Below are 16,069 nucleotides of genomic sequence, written 5' to 3' on the forward strand. Positions count from 1 at the left end.
AAGTTGTTACATTTCATTCTTCATCATTTTTCTTGGATCTTCATCCATTTTTGCAGTTTACATATTAATAGAGTTTACATACTTTAAAGACTATTTTGTAACCAAACAAAAAAGAAGGGTGTACTAATTTAGGAGTAAATTGATGGTTTATTCAAAAAGTAATAATATATACTAATTTATTTGATTTTACTAGTATTGGTGTAAGTTGCATTCAAAATGTTTTTTTTTTAATTTCTATTGAAAATATGTATCTGCATGTTTTTATCAAAAAAAAAAAAAAAGCATCTGCATAAATTTGCACCGCCCATCAAAGCTTAATTTTTTTCTTTTAAATCGGTGGAGGCGGTTAGGGGATCTAACAGGGAGAGGGGTGATTGGGTATTTTCTTGGCGGAAGAATCTCTTCGTTTGGGAGGAGGAAATTATAATTAGCTTGTTGGAGGACTTGGAGGGGCTTACTAGGGGGAATCATGAGGATAGGTGGTTTTGGAAAGCGGAGAAAGGGGTGATTTTTTTCGGTGAAGTCTTGCTATAAGAAGCTAGAGTAGAGAGGTCGTTGGTGTGGGAGGAAATTGGGAATGATGAAGAGAAAAAGGTTTATGAAGGTATTTGAAAAAGCAAAGCTCCCTCGAAAGTGGTTGTTTTTTCTTGGAAAATTCTTCTAGATAGAATCCCTACGAGAAGAAATCTAGCTAGGCGAAATTGTTTACCTTCGGATGTCCCAACTTTGTGCGTCTTGTGTGGTAGAGCGGAAGAATCGTCAACCGTGGCGGAGCCAGGATTAGTATCAAGCTTGAGCAAAAAAATTTGCAACACATTTATAGGGGTTTACATAAGAAATTGCAAGCAAATAATCAAAAAATCTAAAGAAATTGTCGAATTTATAGGGGTTTATATAAGAAATTTAGAGGAATTTACATAAGAAATTGCAAAAAAATTGAGCCGGAGCCCGGGCGGTGAAACCGCCACTGATCGTCAATGCACCTTTTCTTACATTGCAATGTGTTGAATAATGTTTGGGCAAAGGTGATGAAAGGGTTGTATTTCTCCTTTATTACTCCTCCTAATTTGTTTGTGCATTGGAAATGTTGGAGTAAGGAAGGTAGAAACAAGAGGATCCGCAGAGGTTTATGGATGATTTGACATGCAACTATTTGGGTCCTTTGACAAGCTAGGAATCACATTATTTTTCGGAACAAGGTGAAATATGTGGAAGATCTAGTGGAGGAAATTATGGTGTTGTCTTGGCGTTGGATTTTGAGTAGGTTAAACATCCATCCTTATATGTATTACGAGTGGAGTTGGAATTCGCAAGTTTGTCTTATGAGGTAGGGGTGGGTTCTGATGAGGGGAGGTGCTGTTACAGGTTTTTGGCTGCTCTCAGAAATCTGCTGTTCTGGGCTTTCTGTTGCTGCTGTCAGCCAAGTTCTGTCTTTTGTGGGCTACTGGTTGTGCTTTTCAGGTTGGAGTTTGCTGGCCTACTTTGGTTTTGGCTGTTTGCACCCTCCTGCTGGTGGTTTTTGCTATTGTAGGTGCTGGTTTGTTGGGGGCATTCAATGCTTCTGTTTTTCATTTTCGTATACTGTAGCCTCAGGTTTAGCTTGGCTTTGCTTTGCTTGCTTTAGGGTGTCCCGGAGTGGCAAAACTTGTTGTGTTTTAAGATGTTCCGCCTATATACGGTGCATTTTGTTTTCTATGTTCTTTTTTGTTTTTCCCTCGTGTTGTTTGTGCTTCTTGTACAATCTCGTCGTGAATAAATTTGGCTTATTAAAAAAATGAGCATAATGACATCAAAGAGAATAGAAGGTGTCTCAACTAAACTCTATTTCTTTATCAAGTGCTCGCAGGTCCGTTCCTATGAAATAGGAGGCTCGACTCTCTTTTTAAAATAGGCCCCTAGTAAAATAAAAATGTGATTTTTTTTGTGAAGGTAAACTTCATTAAAAAATCAGAATAAGAACTTCTGAACATGAAATGAAATAAAAAAAAAATTAAGTGAAAGTGAGATGAAGTTTACCTAACAGTGTCGTTTGGATTTGTCACTCATTCGTTGTGGGAAGGGAAAACGAATGGTTTATGCGGAAAAAAATGATTGTTGTGATTCTTTCAATGAAATAGCTTTCCAAATTGACTGATTAAGTGATTTTACAAATTAGGGTGGTTTGATAGTATCAGATTTATGTACAGAAAGGAGAACTAGAGTATAAAAAAAACTCAAACGTGCACTGAAGAAAAAAAAAAAGTAACATATATTTTTTTTTATTTAAATGGGGGGTGGATATTAGACATAATTTTTTGTTTGAGGCCTGTAATATTTGGAGGCCCAGCCTGGTAGAGCACCTTGCACTCCCTCAAGGTCGGGCCTGTGCTCGTATATATTATTAGAAAATGGGGGAAAATACATAAACAAGACTAGGTGGACATAAACCTAACACACTGAATCCACACAAAAGTGTTAAAACTCTTCTTGTCCTCTTTAAAGATATTTTCTTGTGGGTTTAGTGAGAGTTAAAAATTGAAGTTTATTGTTGAAGATAATTTCTTGTAATTTATTTGTATCATTTGTAAAGACTCATTGATGAAGGATTGAAAAATTGTTTCTCCGATAAATATATACTCCCTCCGTTTCAAAATGTATGTCGTTTTAGATGTTTACACACATATTAAGAAATGCAATGATTAAGAGAAAGAAAATGGTTATTTTACCAAATTATCTTTATTAACTATTGGTTAGTTTTAAAAGTAATACTTTGGAAGTAGTGTGCAGAATATTAATTGGAGGGTACAATTGAAAAGAAAAAGTTATTATTGTATTGGAAACTGAAAGCGACACTCATTTTGAAACAATTTTTTTTGTTAAAGCGACACTCATTTTGAAAGGGAGGGAGGATCAATTTAAGCCAACCTAAATAAATAATTTTTATATGTTTGTTCCTCTATCTTGTTTATATTTATTCTTTGATTTGATTGTGAATTTACGATACACTTATGTTGTTAGATTTATTCTTAGTTGTATAGTACCTCTTAGATTGCATGGTTGTAACTTTTGCATAGAAATTTGAATTTACAACAATTAATATATAAATTAAACTAATTATGGCAAAAGATGCATTATTTGAGTTATAACTTTGGTATTTACTCCCTCAAAAAAAAAACTTTGGTATTTACTTCAAAAAGTTTCAACGGATCATTCTTCTTCTTCGCGAGAACATTAACCGTAATCTCAAAATTCTACTTAACTATAAATCTTCCGTGTGTATATACACACATACATATAGGTTAACATCCGCTTCTTAAAAAAAAAAGAGGTTTAGAAATTTAGAGTTGGTAAGTAAAATTTAATAAAAAATTGTTTCACATGTGAATTTAATTCATTTTTGTAAAAAAAACTTCTATATTGTGTTTTAATTTTTAAACTAGTTACAAACCCGTGCTTCGCACGGGGGTTAGCTACTTTTTTGACAAATTATTATATCGGACAGATAGATTGCAAAATGACAGATAATTATAAACCATAACACAATATTTAGAGCACTCCTGCATCACGCGTTAGAAAATGAAATGTTCAAAACGGCTTATCACGAGTAACAAATGAAAACGTCAAGGACTTTTTTTGTAGAGAGATACAAAGCAAGTTGCAGCGAAGACAACAATTGAGAAGGCTAAACGTGCATTGAAAAAGTAGTGGCTTTGAACAACTCAATAACTGTAAAGTTAATTTAGTAGAATAATTGTAAATTGTGTACTTAATCTGATCCACCACCCCTGCACTATGCAGAGTCAATCTAACCTCGTGGGTACCCACTATACGGGTACTCGTGGGTATTCAGGTATCCATGGGTATCCATGAAGTTTTGAATTTATTTATTTTTTGGTACAACCCGTGCCTTGCAAATTTTAATTTGTCTAGTCTATTTTCAACAATCCACCTGCATTTGATAGAAAACAGTTATATATCTAGCTCGGTAAAATACATGGTTCTTTTGCAGAATTTTTAGCCAAAGTCCATGACATTATATTGATGACACATTTTTGGATTAACTTTCTAGAAAAAATATAGGCTATGTATTACCAGGTTTATTTTGGAACTAAAAGCTATTTTAAAATTGAAACTAATAAAAGAACTTTAAAAGTAAAGCTAAAGTTATTCGGTAATCTTGATATTATTCCCTTGATCTCGGCTTGAAAAAGAAAAAAGCAAACAAACATGCACAACATTAAATAACTTATGATGTAAGTCACTGAAATAAACACTATTCATATGAGCAAAGAAAAGCACGCAATGAGTTTCGACAAATCGCATATGTTTTAACTGCTCATACTCATATATCAAATAGTTACACTATCAAACTATAATTAGGGTTTGAATAAATGGAAAACTTCAGTAATTGTTCAACAATCATATAACCTTAGACATAAATTGAGTTGATGATTTCAAGTTCGCACATTCGTCACTTGACCGAAATGCATACTCGATCAACACAAGGTGAGATGCCAATAAAATAAAATTAGTGTTTCAATTATTCACACCATCTAACAAAGAAAATCTTAGATCCTCGTTTGCTTGTATAAAGGGCAGATTCTCTTCTAAGAAGATGATTTCAGGACTAAAAATTCAATGCCTTATCTACCCTCATTTATAAAAAAATTACAAATTTCAACCAAATGGGTAAATACCAGGTGATCAAATCTTACATCCCGCATACAATATCACTGGAAAAAAGGAATTGAGTATTTCATCGGAGCCTTCTATTTACTTTTACAGCAACATGGTTTATGGATTCTCAATACAGCCTTTGAATGCTTTCAACCATTCGACACCAATCGCCACTGAACAAAATAATAAACATATTGTTAGTATGTTTCTCTGCGCGGATCACCATTTTGGTTAATAAAATTGTGGGAATCGGATGATTTAGCTCTTAAATTGGAGAACTTAAATCAATTTAGTCTCTCCAACAAAATATCACTTTAAAAAACATCCATCAAAACTTATGAAATGCCTGCATATTAGCTTCTCTCTTGCATGCATGAGAGTTGGACAATATAGAACATTTAAAATTTTGGTGTTAAATTTGAGAAAATGACTATTAATTGACGTTTTTAAATTCAATGGATTAAATTGTCATTTCCTATATTTGAGGGACTAAATTGTCAGTCTCAGACAATCACAATATTAAGGACAAATGGTGATTCAACCCATGATCACAAAAATAAGGTTAAATTTGAGTTACAAAAGGGATTTAGCTCGACTAAACAGTCGAGTAACATATGTCATGGATCAATAAATTATATAGCATAAGTAACATCATCAGATTAAGAATAATTACCATCTATAACACGATGATCACAGCTGGGGGACACGGCCATGAAGGAAGTAAATTTTATGTCACAATAAATAAAATAATTATAAGCTGATGCAAATAAATCTATGCCTGTTGATTTAAAATCACTCTACAATTTCCAAACAATTTTTTTTTTATATTTATTTATGTAGTTTCTTTGATCATTCATTGGCATATCAATTTTTCTTAACTGGGTTCGGTACATATATATCATGCATACAATCAAGTGAATCCATTGATTTTAATTAGGCAAAGGCAACTTATAATTGCCTAAGGTTATATACAATTACAATACATTCTATTCTATAGCTGCAAATTGAAGTGGTTGATTTTGCTTTAAACACGTTATATACAATTACAATACATTCTATTCTATAGCTGCAAATTTTAATCCTTCAAGTGCATTGATCTTCAATTGTTTGTTGCTAATCTTCCACCTCGGTGTGCAAAACAAAGTTGGGAAATGCCATAGTTATATCCCTGACAGGCACAACATTAATTTCAGTTTTGATTATGTAAATATAATTTAACAGTAAAAGATTAGAATGGAGAAAATCACGTATTCCAAATATAATAATAGCTATGAAATTGAAAATCCGTTGCCACTTGAGAACTTTGATTAATTTAGTCTCCGAAATTATGCCAATTTCAAAGACTCAGATTAGCCAACTTGCAATTTCATGATTAAATCCATGATTTACTAAAAAGGAAAGTAATGAGATGCACATTATATAAAGATTAAGTTTCATTGATTAGAAAAGAAACCTACTTTAGATATGGCAGAGTCATGATCTTAAGAAAAGAAGGATTCAAAGGGAGAACAACACCACAGATGTTTACAATGAAAAACTCAGGCCCACCCTGTGCTGCATATTTCTGCAAGTTAACAAAATTCATCAAATTGATTTTTCTTCATAATATAAAAATATATATATAAGTAATTACTTGATGGCTAAATATAATCAAAATTAAGAACCAAAACACCAAAGTCAACCTGCATAATGCTCCCAGGACGGCCACCAAGATCATCTTCCCTTCTGTCAGATCTCAACCAATCTGCAGCAACCATTTGCATAAAAGCAAATAGATAAGTGGTTAAGGATTCAAACTCTCTGTGAATGAAAAAAATCTGATTGGTAAAGGACTTTCTACCTTTAAAGATTTCACAATACAGCAAAACTGTCGTATAATTACATGCGAGATTATCAGATTAATTTTCTCGTCCCCTTGAAATTGCATATTCGATGACAATCATCACAAGACAAAGCACATTCTTAAAGTATTCCGGGAAAGGGAACTTTGGTATAAGATAAGGTACACCCTTTTTTCGGATTCTTAAACACAATAAATTAACGAAAAGCTATTACATTTAATCACTGACATGTACATAACTCAACTTCAGTTTAGCCCCTTGACCTAGACGACTGGCTCCGTGAGTACAAAGAGGATAATACCTGCATGTGTCAAAAGGATTGTCTTGTCACCAAAATTTTAAAACCTTTCTTCCCCTTATAGAGGTGGCTAGGAAGGGATAGGTAAGGCATTATAGATTCTTGGTGTATGAAAGAGTTGCACATTAATAAGATGGAAATCATCAAACAAACCTCTATAGAGTGGAGCGTAAAAATCTCATCGCACCTGATATGTCTTTGGTCCTTTTTTGAGTAGATAACCAACGCTGTTTAAATTTTCGATGAAAGTATCCATATCAGGTATCAGCCAGACTGTATATTTCCTGAAAAATTAAACAACACATACGTCTTTTGTCGAGAACAAAAACAATTGACAACAAATGCAGGGAAAAATAGAAAGTACATACAGATACTGAAAAGAAATCTTTCTGTTCCAGCTCTGATTGCTTATTAAGAGCATTTAGAAAGCGTTTTGCCTCTTTCTGTTGACTGATCCCCCTGCTTCAACCAAAATCAACAACCCCATGCTCATCAATATATTTATCATACAGGGATTCCTTCATGATAGCAACACATTTTTCCTTTAGAACAATGAAATGAATCATGCCAACTTTTAAGGGCCAAACGGAACAAAACAAATGTCAATTAGACAAGATGAAAAATGCAAAGGCGAAGCTCTAAATGCAAAAGAGTTTGAGAAGATAACTCATACTTTGAACAATGACTTAACAGTTCTCTGAGTTGGTCCCACCTTGACATTCATAGCCCTGTATATACCAGTCACCTGATGTACAACAAAACACTCATGGGACCATTGAACAAACATGAGAATATCTATTTATCAGAGTGTCATGGTATAGTCTCACCTCAACTCTGTCACCTGGCTTTCCAGTATCCACCAGTTTGTCATGCAATAGTAAGCTAACAGTGTGAGGCGTTCCTCCCTCAGGTATCTCGTCAGGTGTCTCCTGAAGCCTCATAATTTGTTTATCAGTAAACCTGAAATTAGAAAAGATATGTTAATTGCAGTTTCCATGTTTATGAACTAAAATCCAAGTGAAAAACCTTACACCAAATAGTCACATGACCAAAACACATTGTTCAAAATAGGGGCTAATGACCATGGCCATCATCCAACTTATCACTAAAATCTACCCAGTACAGTTTAAATAATTATTTTTCAAACTTGTAGTTATCTTAACATCTTGACATAAAAATGCAAGATAATATTGTCTTCTAGATCAATCTTATTGACCGTCTAATTTAGCAAAAAAAAAAAATAACCAAGAAACACTTATTCTGGCATTACATAAGCTGATATTATTCCCTTGATCTCAGCTTAAAAGAGATGGGAAAATATTGGCAGTGTTCCATCTCAAATACTTAAAAATCTCTCTTGCATACTTGTTATTATGCATCATATAGGCGCAAAACATATAAAACACATACTTGTAGATAGTATAGTTATAGTGCTAGTTTGCAAAAACAATTGTACATTCTATTTTAAGTTTATGATGAGATTCACAATAGTGTATTGTAAACAAATTCTTATTTTATATCAAATGAGGTGAAATTCTGCAGTCCAAAATTTTGTAGTCATTGAGATTGTATTCTGTATTGTGACATTGGTTTGATGTTGGCAAGTTATATACCTACTATTGACTTTGATGTTATATATTGGCGATACTTTATTTAGTACAAAAGGTTGTAAAATAGCAGCTATATCAGCACTACAACACTGTAAGCATAGCAGAATTTCAACAAACCGCAAATTTTCACGATCTGCTATTGACAACATTGTGCAAAACTTATTCCTTTCACTTACCTCTTGGTGTGTAATGCTTTCCCAGCCTTCATCAAAAAAGGTACCCCATCCCATCTTGCATTATCTATGAAGTGGGCAGCCGCGGCAAATGTCTGGGTTAAGCTGTCCTTTGGTACAGTTTTGTCATCAATGTAGGCTGGATATGCAACACCTCCTCTGGTGTGGTTCTTATATTGGCCTAAAACTACATCCTCGAGTTTAATCGGTCTCATAGAACGAAGAACCTTGACCTGACATCCATTAAGCAATTGAAAGTCATGAAAAATCACAATTATTTAAAACAGATGAATTAAAGGTCCATAACCATGAGCTGAGGCGTAGCTCAAGTGGTTGAACTAAACCACCCAAATGATTTTGAGAAGAAAGTCCAGGTTTTAAACTCTGGCTTCTAGCATATACATCCTCCGGCCTTATATTTGACCGAAAAAGGTACATGTATTTGTATCAAATAGATGAACCTTTCTACTTATATTTAAGGTCGGAGGGAGTAATATACTAAAAATTAATATTTGCCTATAAAAAAAGTATATAACCATATGAGACCTTTTCATTTCTAATGTCCTCTACATCCAAACTAACAGGAGTTTCCATTGCAAAGAGGACTAGTATTTGAAGTAGATGATTCTGCATAATATCTCTAATTATACCATAATTGTCAAAGTACCTACACATGGAACAGATATGAAATATATGAGAATCACCATTTTAAGATCATAAAAAGTGTAAATGCTGCAAAGGAAGAGAAGTTACCTGCCACGTCCTTCAGTACCAAAATCTGCTGAGAATATCAACTGTACATTTCTTATGTATTGCCTCGACCACAAAGGGTCAAAAATTAGATTTGAGAATCGGAGAACAAAAAGATTTTCCACAAGCTCTTTTCCAAGATAGTGATCGATTCTATATAATATTTTCCATTTTAAATAAAGCACTTTACAATCATTAAAATCTACAGATAATTAGACCATGTTTGGATTGGATTGTTTGAGTTTATCCACTGCCATAAACACTTCTAGGATTGTTTGAAGGAGCTCAAGGAAACAATTTATGACATGTTTGTAAGTTGTTTTCAGCTTATTTTCATAAGCTCTCCAATATAGCTTATGAAAATAGATTATAGTTTATATGAAAACAATTTGACTTTTTTTTTTATCTTGTTATAGAAATAGCTTATATATAAGCACTTATATGATAAGTGTGAATGGTATAAGCGCTTAATATATCCAAACACAGTCAAAGTGTAGTTAGAAAACCTGAAAATTTGATCCTCAGTCAGATACCGCTTGAATGATCTTGTTAAAGCAGCTGAGGACGCAAATGATTATGCCATCGCTCTCTACACTGCTTGCCAACCCTTCCTTCTAACTTCTCAGCTATTTGAGCCCATTTTCTTTCACCATATTGCTTCACCAACCTTATCAGTTTCCTTTAATCATCATACCAAATAAAACATATTAATAAAATAAAAGTTTAGTACAAATCATATAATTCTAAATTGCAGCACGCAGTTCGCATAGACATGATCAAAGTGTATCCAAAACCACAATCAAACAACAAAACAAACCAATAACCATCTCATAACCTCAAACCAACATAAACTGCTACCTTAGTAATCAAGAAAATCATTCTTTTGAGGCAGCAAACTCGATATACTTCCTTGACCCCAACCTTTTTCTACACGCTTCAGAATTTTCAATGCGATATTACTGCCAACATCCCTGTCAAGTAACAGAAAACATTTTGTCAAAATAAAAAAAAGTGACAGGGAACATATCATTAGGAAATATTGAAGAATGAGCAGCATGAAGGAATGGTAATTGCAATATGTTTATGCGAGATTGTTAACCCTGTTGAGTTGTAAACTGTCAACGGGGTGGATTGCTTTTTTTCGGATAATTTTGTTCGCAAATACATATTTGTTTATACGCTTAAAGGTAAACTGATTCGAAATTTAGATATTACATGCATATAATTATAAAATAACATGATCCATAACATATCAAATCTTAGATAAATATTTTAGAACCTTTTTATTCACTATGTTGGCATGCTTCTTATGTTTCCTTTATCAACTGCTGCAATAAAAGAAGCTTGCAGTTCTGGAGGAACCTGAACATATAATTCACTCAATTAGTAGAAGCAATATATGTGAAACATAAAAAAAAATGAGTTAATCATCTGTCATTCAAAGCAACAAAGACATATAAATTGAAGTTATAAATTTTTGTAAATTTTTCTATACGTGACCAATACTCACACGAAGACAATGCATTTGGTCCCATATCCAAATTCAAAGTAATCAATTTCAGAAAAATCTAACACTAAAACTGATCTGTAGAAACCAATTCCAGCACAGCAGTCCATAAAACCTATGATTGAATCATTCATATGAAATCAAACATTTCTGATTATTTTACTGTATGCAGCCAGCTTATAACTGCAACTTATGCAACTGGTCCCGTCTAAAAATTCAAAATCAATAAATTATTAAAAATCCTGCACTGAAGCTATTTTCTGCAGTAATTTTAAGAAAAACCTAGCTCATTTTTATAATCTCCTTTTTCATATACAATAAGAATCACTTCACCATAAAACCCATTCAATCAAATTATTCCAGTGGCTAAATCAATAAACCTTTCAATCATGCTATCATTCACACAAAATCAATTTAGTAAAAATACACAAACAAATCAATGCAATAACTTCAATTCTTAAAATCAAACATGCATAATGAACAATTTACTTTTCATCAATCAATTTCATGTCTCATAACCCCTAAATTAGTTGATTTAGATTATGCATGAGGGATGAGGGAAAGGGAAACCCACCTTTAATTCTTTATGGTGATGGCAGCAAGCTCTGGTGCTCTTGTTTCCTTAAGTTCCTAGCTTCCATCTCCAATTACTCAGTCTTGAAAACCCCTAATTTTTCTTTAGTTACTTCTTCTTTCTCAGAACCCTAATTCCATTTCTTCTACTCTTCTCCCTCTGCCTCACTCTCGACCTCAGATCCCTCTTACCCAAACTTAACATTCTTCTCACAAATCCATCACAAATTTTCAATCAAACCCACATGCAAGATTAGAATTAGATTCAGCACTCAAACCAGAGAGAATTATGCATGCATGACTTTAGATTGGAGACAACCGTCTCTCTCTTACTCTTCCTCACCGGCGCCGCTGTTTTTCGCCGCAGTTGTGACGGCCCTTTCCCGTTCCCGTTCTTCTTCCTCCCGTTCCCGTTTCTCCCCTTTTTTTTCTTTCTTTTCACAATCCAAAACAAAACAAAACAAAAATACATAAATAAAAACATGCAAAGATGATACCTTCAACAATCTATCTATCACAACTCATCCTTCATGAATAGAGATTTCCCACCAGCAACTTCTCCTATCACTTTACTTCTACAGATAAAAACCAAAATCAAAAGCATCAAACCTAAAATTATCAATTTCAGTAAAACAAATCAAAAGGTAAGAGAATTTAATTAAACCTAATTACCTGGAATGAATGAATTGAAAGATTGAAGGATGGGGTTAGGGTTCAGTTTGGACAGAACTGGAAGAGGAGAAAAGGATTGAATCTTGATTGATGATTAATTCATCATGAGGGTTTCAAAAATGAGTTTGCATGATGATTTTCATGGGGTTTGGGTGAGGATTGTAGAATTTTGGGGTTGAGAATGAGAGGGCCGAGAGAGAGATGGGAGGAAGAAAGTGGAAACCGTGAGAGAAGAGAGGGAGGAAACCGTGAGAGATGAGAGAGAAAATGAGGGGAAAAATGATCTTAATTGTGGTTTAGCCTATATATAGTATAAACACTCACCAATTACCAATTTACCAAAATGCCCCTGATAAGGGTAAAATGGTCAAAAAAACAGACATTGATTTTCTTATTTAGTTTAGTAGATTAATGAAACGGTGAGTTTAGGAGAGTATGGTCCACTCCACTAGAAGAAGAGAGAGGAGAGGAGAACCAATGAAAGTTGAATAAGAAACCGCAACGACAAGATGAAGTTTCATCCACAAATATTGGTGTTATGTTTCTTTGTCACAACCAACAACATGACATTCCATTCATAGATGTCAACTACGCATTGAACCAAAAATGGAACTCTTACACTTCCACGCTTCCGATTACCCCACGCGCCACCATTCTCTTCTCAAACAAACCACTACCACTCATCACCGCTTACTCTCACTCTTCTTCCCCACTCGACCCACCCGCGTCACCGGTCTCCGGTGGTCCAGTACTCCAAGAGCGTGTGCTGTAGAAGTTCCCGGTGGAGGAAAGATGGTGATAGAACTTGTCGGTGCTTTCAATGATTTGACTGAGAGGATGAAGGTGTTATCCACAAGTTCCTCTGGTCTTCTTTTCAAATCATTGAAACTCTCCATTCCTGTTCTTCAAAGCTCTCCTCTTACTCCTGATGGTCGTTCTCCTCTTTCCAAAGCTTTATCCATTGCCATGCTTCTCGCTGATCTTCAGGTACTTACCATTACTTTCATTCATTTTCATGTATTCAATGATTCTTCATAATTTTGATATTTGCTGTTAAAAGTTTTACACTAACAAATCGCAACAACCAATTATATGTGTGGGACTTTGGAAGCAGTTATGATTAAATTTTTTAACGATACCATGATTACTATTTATTGACTTTTTATCTTAAACTTGTACTCCCTTCGTTCTGAAATATAAGAAAAGATTCTTTTTTAGGTTCAGTCTCAAATATAAGAAAAGATTCCTTTTTTAGGTTCATTGAATAATTAATGTATCTGCTTTACAATGTAGACCACATACATTAACTACTCAATGAATCTATAAAAGAAATATTTTCTTATATTTGAGACCGGAGGGAATATTGTGGTATACATATAAGGAAAATAAATTTATTTTAAAATTTGACATTTTGAGAGCAAGGAAGGTAGTGTTGTTTAGTCTCAATTTGGATTAATTTATACTAGTTCTTTTAATGATTTTTCATTGAGATAAGTAGTTGACCTTAACTAATAAAACAAATAGATAAGCTTAGAAGGTTGATGATGGATAATGTTAGATAATAGATATGGAAGTTTACAATAGATAATTAGTTGACCTTACATGTGTGTTTGGTGAAACTTTTGGAGGCGTATAATTGATTTTGACATGTTTGGACGTTCTCGCATAAAATTGATTTTGCCTCTATAATTGATTCTAACTTGAAGCTAGAATTTATCCAGAGACACATAACCAAATTATTTAAAATCAATTGCAGTTAACAAAACACATAGGACTTATAAAAAAACCATTAAGAGTATAGTAGCTGTTTTCAACTTATTATTTTAAAAACAGTCATTGTAAAGTCGTTTCAAGTTTTACTTTCTTACAAGTGTTTGTTAAAATTTATCCAAACAAACTCTTACTGAAATTATTAGAAGCTCTCCTTGAGTGTCATAATTTCATTGCCGTTTATTGTTTCTTTATAGTAAATGTGATTGCAGATGGATGCAGAAGTTATATCTGCTGGAATATTGAGAGAGGTGTTGGAAGTAGGTGAGTTAAATCTACATGAAGTTCGAAGTCAGATAGGTTCTGCTACTGCTCATTTGGTGCACGAGAGTTTGCGTGTTAAGAACTTTGCATCTAGAGTAGACATTCTGGATGAAGAGAATGCTGCTGCTTTGAGAAAGTTCTGTCTCACTTACTATGACATTAGAGCTTTGATTTTGGACTTGGCTTTGAAGCTTGACATGATGAGGCATCTTGGTCACCTTCCAAGGTATCAGCAGCAGATCATTTCTCTGCAAGTTATGAAAATATATGCTCCTCTTGCTCATGCTGTGGGAATTAACTACATATCACTTGAATTGGAAGATCTCTCGTTTCAGTATTTGTTTCCTTATTCATATCTTTATGTGGATACATGGTTGAGAAGTCAGGAGACAGGTGGTATATCTCTTATCGATGTATACAAAGATGAATTGCTTCAGTCACTAGAATCTGATCCCATACTTGCGGAATTAGTGGATGATATCTCAGTTAAAGGTCGTTATAAAAGTCGTTACAGCACAATGAAGAAGCTCTTGAAGGATGGTCGGAGACCAGAAGATGTAAATGATGTGCTTGGACTGCGAGTGGTGTTGAACCCTAAGTCTGGAGATAATGCATTGGAAGCTGGAGAGAGAGCGTGCTACAGGGCTCATCAAATCATCCAATCTATGTGGAAAGAAATCCCTTCTCGGACTAAAGATTATATTGCCAGGCCAAAAGGGAATGGATACAAAAGTTTGCATATGGCAGTGGATGTAAGTGAAATTGGGAGGACTAGACCCTTGATGGAAATACAGATAAGAACTACTGAAATGGATAGGTTAGCTGTTGGTGGAATGGCATCTCATTCATTATACAAGGCTGGTCTTACTAATCCAGAGGAGGTTATTGTTTTCTTTGAACTTATCCGTATTCATTCATCTTTGCAAGAAGATTTACTTTTTGAGTACTGTGTGAAAAGCTTATCTGAAATATTTATACCATCTAGACCTAACTCCTTAGACATGAAAAAGAAGGAAATTGGCATTTATTGTTTTATTTTTTGATACTCAGGCAAAGCGTTTAAAGACCATCATGCTGGCTGCAGCTGAACTGGCTGCTTTGCGCCTTAAAGATTTTCCAAGTGCAAATCATAAAGGGATTGAATTTGATCAGAGAGATAGAGTATTTCGCCTTCTCGACAAGAACGGAGATGGGAAGATAAGCATTGAGGAACTTACAGAGGTGATAGAGGAGCTTGGTGCACCAGGAGAAGATGCACATGACATGATGCTGCTTCTTGACTCGAACAGTGATGGCTCCCTCAGCTCTGATGAATTTCAGATGTTCCAAAAACAGGTGATTTGATGTCTTATCAGGAAAGATTGATGTTTGATTTTCTCTTTGTTGTGTTTTGCATCTTCACGTCTTTTTAAGAAATTATAGAGTTGTACATAATTTCTTAATGGTCCAACTATCTGATTACCAAAGCATATATACTTGAGCTACATTTTCATAGTGCAGCAGCTGAATGCATCTCCTGTCTCATGAGTTGTATGTAACTCTAGTGGTATTTGGTTTTGTAGGTCGAGATGGTTCGTAATTTAGAGGACAGAGATGATGAATACAAGAAAATATTGGATGAGAAACTTCATATGGCAGATGATAGTGGTTTAATTCAGGTATATAATAAGGAGTTTGGCAACAGGCTTGTGAGCTAGTGATGCATCTAATTGAAACAAACAACAAACAAAGCTCTCATTTTACTCCAATTGTTGTATAAGATTTGCCTTCCACGAATATCTTATAGGATACTCACTTAGATAATCTATTGTGGACCCTCAACCTATCCTTAAAGGGGGTGAAAATAGTCATTTAGCCAGAACCGTTTGTAAAGAGGAATATTTTCAATGTCAATTAATTAATATCATAGTGAAATTCGATTGATCAAGTAATTCTCTCAAAATATTGTCTCTAAC

At 34.2% G+C, this 16,069-nt stretch overlaps 2 protein-coding genes and 1 long non-coding RNA gene across 3 annotated transcripts; 1 reads left to right on the forward strand and 2 right to left on the reverse strand.

Moving 5' to 3' along the window:
• Positions 1-5,557: 5,557 nt before the first annotated feature.
• LOC146902805 (glucose-6-phosphate 1-dehydrogenase 2, chloroplastic-like) lies at positions 5,558-9,899 on the reverse strand (the record flags this gene model as incomplete). The annotated part of the gene is made up of 12 exons (XM_085738482.1): positions 5,558-5,824; positions 6,114-6,220; positions 6,339-6,400; positions 6,497-6,798; positions 6,949-7,079; positions 7,164-7,337; positions 7,469-7,540; positions 7,623-7,755; positions 8,582-8,811; positions 9,125-9,245; positions 9,332-9,481; positions 9,835-9,899. Coding segments are annotated over 7 exons (849 nt in total), but the record flags the coding sequence as incomplete, so codon positions are not given.
• A 2,006-nt stretch (positions 9,900-11,905) lies between these two features.
• Positions 11,906-12,212, reverse strand: LOC146902806 (uncharacterized). Its single transcript, XR_015023847.1, has 2 exons — positions 12,073-12,212; positions 11,906-11,983 (listed from the first exon to the last, which is right to left on the reverse strand). It is a non-coding gene; the product is annotated as an uncharacterized LOC146902806 (long non-coding RNA).
• Positions 12,213-12,599: 387 nt separating this feature from the next.
• CRSH (Ca2+-activated RelA/spot-like protein) lies at positions 12,600-16,056 on the forward strand. The gene is made up of 4 exons (XM_085738479.1): positions 12,600-13,067; positions 14,063-14,995; positions 15,165-15,449; positions 15,677-16,056. Exons 1-4 carry the CDS (start codon positions 12,687-12,689, stop codon positions 15,809-15,811), a joined length of 1,734 nt encoding a protein of 577 aa, XP_085594605.1. The 5' UTR covers positions 12,600-12,686; the 3' UTR covers positions 15,812-16,056.
• The last annotated feature ends 13 nt before the right edge of the window (positions 16,057-16,069 follow it).

The sequence above is a fragment of the Medicago sativa genome, chromosome 8 (genome assembly GCF_051527215.1).
Source record: "Medicago sativa cultivar Bolivia chromosome 8, Bolivia_mono, whole genome shotgun sequence".
NCBI lineage: Eukaryota > Viridiplantae > Streptophyta > Magnoliopsida > Fabales > Fabaceae > Medicago > Medicago sativa.

What these genes read in the sequence shown, in the direction of transcription:
- CRSH (XM_085738479.1), top strand. Translation starts at nt 12,687, where the DNA reads ATGGAACTCTTACACTTCCACGCTTCCGATTACCCCACGCGCCACCAT. An exon ending in TGCTTCTCGCTGATCTTCAG is followed by an intron (nt 13,068 to 14,062) that starts GTACTTACCATT and finishes ATGTGATTGCAG; the next exon opens with ATGGATGCAGAAGTTATATC. An exon ending in GTCTTACTAATCCAGAGGAG is followed by an intron (nt 14,996 to 15,164) that starts GTTATTGTTTTC and finishes TTTGATACTCAG; the next exon opens with GCAAAGCGTTTAAAGACCAT.